The sequence below is a fragment of the Suricata suricatta genome, chromosome X (genome assembly GCF_006229205.1).
Source record: "Suricata suricatta isolate VVHF042 chromosome X, meerkat_22Aug2017_6uvM2_HiC, whole genome shotgun sequence".
NCBI classification, from domain to species: Eukaryota; Metazoa; Chordata; class Mammalia; order Carnivora; family Herpestidae; genus Suricata; species Suricata suricatta.
This window is the reverse complement of record NC_043717.1, coordinates 68528110-68535052: the sequence shown is the minus strand read 5'-3', so window position 1 is coordinate 68535052 and position 6943 is coordinate 68528110. Positions and strand designations below refer to the sequence as shown.

The 6943-nt window shown below is 47.8% G+C and overlaps 1 protein-coding gene across 5 annotated transcripts; it reads left to right on the top strand.

Annotated features, from left to right (window-relative positions):
* The first annotated feature begins 1733 nt into the window (after positions 1-1733).
* On the top strand, positions 1734-6224 carry ARMCX2 (armadillo repeat containing X-linked 2). Of its 5 annotated transcripts, XM_029930823.1 has the most exons (4): positions 1734-1815; positions 3003-3055; positions 3364-3455; positions 3831-6224. In XM_029930823.1, exon 4 carries the CDS (start codon positions 3960-3962, stop codon positions 5808-5810), a length of 1851 nt encoding a protein of 616 aa, XP_029786683.1. In that variant the 5' UTR covers positions 1734-1815; positions 3003-3055; positions 3364-3455; positions 3831-3959; the 3' UTR covers positions 5811-6224. The 5 variants fall into 5 exon arrangements, 4 of the variants coding, with proteins under 4 accessions (XP_029786683.1, XP_029786684.1, XP_029786685.1 ...); XM_029930824.1 differs by lacking the exon at positions 3364-3455; XM_029930825.1 differs by lacking the exon at positions 1734-1815 and having other exon boundaries at positions 2825-3055.
* The last annotated feature ends 719 nt before the right edge of the window (positions 6225-6943 follow it).

Here is a 6943-nt window from a genome sequence, read left to right as displayed (position 1 = left end):
ATGCACTTAACCACACATTCGCCCGCAAACAAGAACTTGTGTACAGTTTCAGGTACAGCACAGAGGCAGCCAGTTAAGAGCATCCACTCTAGATTAATCAGTATTGTCAGTGACGAGACTCCCGTGGACCCCAGCATACATTTGGCTGAGGGAGCACCAAAATGGGTGTGGGCTACAGGCTCTTCAGCAGGGTTACGTTCTCCCTGGGTGCCTGCAGCAAGGCGGCTGGAGGTAAGAGGCCCAGCTGGCTGCCCATCTCAAGGCAGGTGGGAGCAGCAGACAGAGTTAGGAGCGATGTTAACTAAGGCAACATGAATGAAGGCAGAGCAGGCAGACCTGGGTGCTTCCCCCAGCCAGCAATCAATTCTTCATGGAAACCTGCAGCTGCAGGGGTTATGTGGGAAGAGCAGGGTCTTCTGTGTACCCATGAGTTACATCTGGGGGACTTAGGGGGAAGGGGGAAGAAAAGGAAGAAGCCAAAAACGGTTACTCAGTTGGTCACCTGAATGCAGGGAATGGGAAGCTCTGGAATATGGAATGGGGTAGAGGGTCAGCACCTCCCCACCCTTGACAAAACAGGGCAGATTTGGCCATCTCTGCATCCCTCATTTTCATCTTTTCCTTGGCCTAACAGCTCTTCTTTTTGCCCAGAGCTGAATCAGGAAACTGGAACCTAATCCAGGGACAGGTGTTCAAAACTGTCATGGTTACAGCCATCAAATTACAAGAGGTTCACACAACAGTCAGCAATGGTTTGGGAACATTAAATAAATGTGTTTCTCTAACAGAACAAGACAAGATCATTTATTTATCCAACCTAAAAGCTATCTCAGAAGGAGAAAAAGGAGGATATTTTTTGTCTAAAATAAGTAAGATTGGACAACTGAACATGTCTCCATGGATCAATTTACAGATCCCATGAAAACATGCTTATCTTGTTGAGGAATACTCCATTTTTAGATATTCAAATACCTTAGCATGTTTTGAAAACTATTTCCTATGTGGGCAACAGAATTCATTTTTTGTGTGCTAAAATTTAACCAAAACTAATGGTGCCTTCCACTGTTAGTGGGAAATCTTTATAAATCATGCAGCTCTTTTTTTGTTGCTGCTTCTTACACTGTGGTATTTTCTTACTACAATAATAAAGGATGGTGATTGCTTTAAAAACAAATTGGCGAAGTGTTAGAAAAATACAGACCCCATTCCCACTCCTTACCGCCTTTCTGACACTCTACCCCTTTAACTATGCTGGAACAGGGACCCAACTACAGGGGAAATGGTGGGCACTTAGTAGATTGGGGACTGAAAGTGGGGTAAGGGTAGAATGTCCAGTTGCCCAGGAAAGAATTAAACAATTCCAACAAAAACAACAGAAAAATGTAAAAGTTGCCAATAGCCCTCCATCCCATCCCTGGTAACTAGAAAAACAAAATTCGAGCACAGGGAGAAGGAGCTACTTCTGGCCTCCAGGACTACAAAGACAAAAAATAAATAAATGAATAAATAAATAAATAAATAAATAAATAAATAAATAAATAAATAAAAATGAGTGACAGGATCTGATGTGGTGGCGTGAGGTGGGAGTGGGGTAAAAGGAGGGGCTCGCGCTCTTTGTGGGAGTGGAAATTGGAGACCCAAGCTTACTGGCGATGAGGCCCTCACGTGACCAGGAGCTGACGTGGGCAAAGGTACTTAAAGCCCTGACTGCTCTCCTCCATCCTCCTCTGGGTACCCACTCTCTTGCGCTGCGCACTGCCGTGCGTTTAACCCAGGCGAGGAGGAGGAGGAGAAAATTCTCCCAGATCCGGGCAGGTGGGTGTGGGGGTGGGTATAGCCTGGCACTCCTGAAAGGGGGTAGCTCAGGGATGTGAGAGTCTGAGGCCACGGGTGCCTCTGCCTCGCCCGCTCCTGGCCGGTTTTCCAGACCCCAGCGCTCAGTCGCAGCTCATTTTGGTGGGTGGCAGGGATAGGGGGAGGGGGGAACCTAAAGACTCGTATATACTTGCAGAGAATCCGCTCACTTCCTCTCCCAGTCAGTGCTTTTTGGTTTTGTTTTTGACACTCAGGCCCCGCACCCCACATCCCGTCCTGTTTTGAGAGGAGGAAAGAGAACGTGGCAGCGCATATAAGGCCAGTAGGGTGGTTGGGCAAGGGTGACTGGAGGGGCACGCAATTTGGAAACAATCCGACCCGTTTACTCCCACCCTCTTTGCAGATACTTCCCCCGACCACCTGCCACCCTGCCCTCCGCTCGGCCGGCTCCCTGTCATTTGGGGGTGCTGGGAAAGTGGTGTGCCAGTCTCTGTGGGGGAGATGGCGGGTTTGGCGCTGTCTGGGCTTCACAGGAAGGGGGGACCCTGCGCGAATCTGGCATTAAACCGCTGTGCTACACCCCAGGCTGCTTTCGAGAAACCTCCAACCCACACACCCCTTCACCTTCGTTTATTCAGTCCTGGAAAACGAGTTCGATTATGCTGGAAGGAGACATGGCGGTTATTGGGAAATTTGGGTGGGGAGTGGGAGGCATAGCTCAGAACGGAGAAGCCGTGGAAAATCACGACCCTCAAATCGAAAGGTCAAACATCGGAGCCCCCGTTCTGCAGGCTCATGCTAGGGCTGGGGCCTAGGGACGGGTGGTCCTGGGAGGAAGACACTAGATTATTTGCAGAAATCCATCATCTCGCGTCCGACCCAGTTTTTGCGGCACCCTCGCTCCGCCCCCTCCTGCTCCAGTGCAGGAGAAGGGGTGTGGCTGTAGGTCCCAGGGAAATGGCGGACGGGCGGGGTGGGGCAAAAGGAGGAGGGGTTGAGTGCCTGTGGAGTCTGCGCAGGAGGGGGCGGGGAGAGGTGAGAAGAGTTGTGGGAACTGAGAGGTGGTCTTTCTGATATGTGAATGCTAAAAGGCAATTATAGGGACTTGAGTCCTGGGTCTCCTCCATACACTGGCTCTCAGTGTCCAACCTCTGGTGTCTATATTTCTGCCCTTTTTCTGTCCTTAGGATGAAGCTTTAACAAAACTGAAGGAAAAAGAAACATCCCTGAATCCTTGGAGGTCAGTGTGGGGAGTGGGAACTGTCTGGGGACCCCTGTTATGAGCCTGGCAGAAACTAGAACAGAGTCTGGGACCAGAGGCTTCTCGTCCCCCCATCTTCTCCCTCCTTACAAGACACCATGGCCTTGGGCCTGTTCTTTTTGGTGTAAAGAAAGGGGTATGGCATCCACCTTCTTAATTAATGGTTTGAGGAAGAAGGGTTAGGGAGGGAAAGAGGATCCTTGGAAGGGAAAAATAGAGCTACAGGGGTTCAAATAAGGAACGGAAATGGAATCCAACTACCAAAGACCCCAAAACACCCCTTCTAGGATCTCTTTGCAGGTCTGTCTGAATTTGGGGCCTTGCACAAGTACAAGCCTGGTGGAAAAAAATAAACTGTTCCTTCTTCCAGCAGGTTCAGGTTCGTATGTGCATGAGCACCATCTGGGGACCCTTGGGGTGACCGTGAGAGGATCAGAGCAGAATCTGGGATCTCTACTGTTTTTCCTACTCTCCACCAGCTTTCCTAATGTCCATATACTGCCTCTCAGCTCTCATTTAGATGCTGGGAAATTGTGTGTTGGCATTGGGTAAGGCCAGCTAGGGATGAAGGTGTAAAAAAAAAAAAAAACCTTGGACAACCAGGGTCTTGTATCAGCAAACACAGGCCTTGACACTTGTATCTGGGTACCAGCCCACTCACCAAGCATTATGCTTCCAAGTTCTTCTCTAAATAGCCTTGGTTAGGCACAAAGTGAGCCAAAGCCTTAAGCTTCATTTCTGTCCTTTACCCCAGGTCCTTCTCGATTTGCAGTCTGTGCCAAATCCTTGAGATTGAGACGAAGTGCCTTTCCCAGACGTGCATACATCCCATTTAGGCAAGCCAGCTTCACGCCCTGGATCAGGGAATTTCTCCAGCTGCACCATGAGCCGAGTTCGAGATGCTGGCTGTGTAGCCGCCGGGATAGTGATTGGGGCTAGTGCCTGGTACTGTGTCTACAAATACGCCAGGCGAAGAAATCAGACAAAGAAGAGACTGGCCAAGCCCAAGACCAGGTTTGTGGCCAGAACTGGAGCCAGGGCTAGAGCTGGACTAAGGGCTGGATTCACAATTGACCTTGGGCCTGGATTCAGCCCTCCCATCCCAGCCCGCACTCAGGACGATGACAGGGCCCAGGATGAAGTCTCTGCTCTGGATGTGGCTGGGGCTGAGGGAGTGGCCCCAGCTGTGTCCAGTGCTGAGGCTCAGAGTGGGGCAGGAAGTCAGGTCCAGGAGGTAGAAGGGTCAGGAGTTGAACCTAAGGCCGAACCAGTAGTCGGGGCCACAGCGGTTTCTTCAATGGTACCACATCCCAGGGAGGGAGAGGCTTCCGTGGCGGCAGAGGCCCCCACAATCGCAAGGGGTCCCAAACTGCCAGAAGTCCCCGGCACAGCAGAGGCTCCCGGGATGCCAGCGGCACCTCCCAGGGCGTTAGTGACGCCTCCCAGGGCGCCGGTGCCTACCGAGGCTGTGTCACCTAACGAGGCTATGGAGGCTCCTGTAAGGGCGACGCCTACTGCGGCGCCAGTGCCTTCTGGAGCAACAGTGCCTACTGGGGCTGCAGAGGTTCCTGGGACTTCAGGATCCCCTAGAACCGCAGCCGCCTCCAAGAAAGCAACCCCTGGGGCTCATACAGGCGCTATACCTAAGGCTGGATCAGCAACTGGAGCTGTACCCAAAGGTGGAGCCAAGGGAACCAAGTCTCGGACTGGGGGCAAGGGCAAGGGCAAGAAAAACAAGGTTGAAGTAGATGAATTGGGGCTGGGTTTCCGCCCTGGGGATGGGGCTGCAGCAGCTGCTGCAGCCTCGGCTAATGGAGGTCACGCTTTCCTGGCAGAGATCCCTGATTCTGAGGAAGGGGAGTCTGGGTGGACTGACACAGAGTCAGAGTCAGATTCTGAGCCTGAAACCCAGCAGAGAGGGAGAGGAAAGAGACCCATTCCCATGCAGAAGCGCCCCTTTCCTTATGAAATAGATGAGATTCTCGGCGTCCGAGACCTCAGGAAGGTCCTTGCTTTGCTTCAAAAATCAGATGATCCTTTCATCCAACAGGTAGCTTTGCTCACTCTGAGCAACAATGCCAACTATTCATGCAACCAAGACACAATTCGCAAATTGGGAGGACTCCCAATTATTGCAAACATGATCAACAAAACTGATCCCCACATTAAGGAAAAAGCCTTAATGGCCATGAATAACCTGAGTGAGAACTATGAAAATCAGGGCCGACTTCAGGTATATATGAATAAAGTGATGGATGATATCATGGCCTCTAACCTGAACTCAGCAGTACAGGTAGTTGGACTAAAATTTTTAACAAACATGACTATTACCAATGACTACCAACACCTGCTTGTCAACTCCATTGCAAATTTTTTCCGTTTGTTATCTCAGGGAGGTGGAAAAATCAAGGTTGAAATTTTGAAAATACTTTCGAATTTTGCTGAAAATCCAGATATGTTAAAAAAACTGCTCAGCACCCAAGTGCCATCATCATTTAGTTCTCTTTATAATTCCTATGTGGAATCAGAGATTCTTATTAATGCCCTTACTCTATTTGAGATCATCTATGACAATCTCAGAGCAGAAGTATTCAACTACAGAGAATTCAATAAAGGTTCCCTGTTTTACTTATGCACTACATCTGGAGTGTGCGTTAAGAAAATTCGAGCCTTAGCAGATCACCATGACCTCTTGGTGAAAGTAAAAGTTATAAAACTAGTGGACAAATTCTGATTGGCTATGTGCTCTCAAAAGACTTGAAGAAATTTCTTGGTTTTCCAGTCTGGAAGCAATGAAAATTGAGTTACTACTTTTCCCCTTGTTCATATAGTAAAGGGATCCTTTCAGCTGCCAGTTTTGAATAATTTATCATCCAGAGTGATGTTATCTGTGACAGTCTCCAGCCTTAAGCTGAACCATTTTATGAATACCAAATAAATAGTCCTCTTGTACTCAAAACACATTTGTGACTTTAATCATGCTGCTTGAATGGAAACATTTTTACTGGTTCTTCTATGTTAATTGACAGTGAACCTGTCCATCATAAATAGCTTACACTTCTGTCATTTGTTTCTACTTGAATTTATCCACCAAAGACTTCATTTGTGTATCATCAATAAAGTTGTATGTTTTGAATGATGAAAAAAATGTTTTTGTGTTTGAATTTAAATTCTAGCTGATGAGATAAAGTGCATAAATACAAATGGATTACTGACAGCACCTGGGCTTACATTCATTGTCAAATATATGCTGTCTGGTTAAATGAAGAAGTTGCTGGAGAGCATTAAGGAGGAAGAACACAGTTAGGCTGAGTCCTGAAGGGACATCATGAGAAAACACAGAAGGGCATTTCAGGTGGAGAAGATGGCTTGAAAAAAGGTATGAAGAGGTAAATTTGTTCCTGTGATAAGAAGGCAACGAATTTGTCTGAAATGGAAGCTGTGGGAAGAGAAGGATGAGCTAAAAAGATGGAAATGAAGGGTGGGAAATGTTTGGAGAAGATCCTGAACCCTCAACTGAGAGGGAAATATCCACGAGTTACTGGACATTTTGATAAAAGGAAAATAATCTGGTGGTCATGTTCAAAATAGATTGGAACTGAGATGGGGTTAGGCATAGAGACTGGAGAAGAGAACTGTTGTTTGGAAATTATGATAAACCAAACATGAGACTGTGAAGGGCGAAATAGGGTGGTGACTGTAAGTAGTGTTGGGGAATGGTGGGAATAACAGATGCTTACAAAAAAAAAGGACCAAAATCTGCTGTCTGACTTGGCTGTAGGTTAACAAAGAGGGAGAATTGTATAGATACAAGTCCTAACAAAAAAAGGCCTCTTGGACAGTTCTGGTGATCAAGTAATCCCAAAA

Bases quoted from the DNA above. Each gene is read 5' to 3' on its own strand.
- ARMCX2 (XM_029930824.1), top strand. From the start codon at position 3,960: ATGAGCCGAGTTCGAGATGCTGGCTGTGTAGCCGCCGGGATAGTGATT.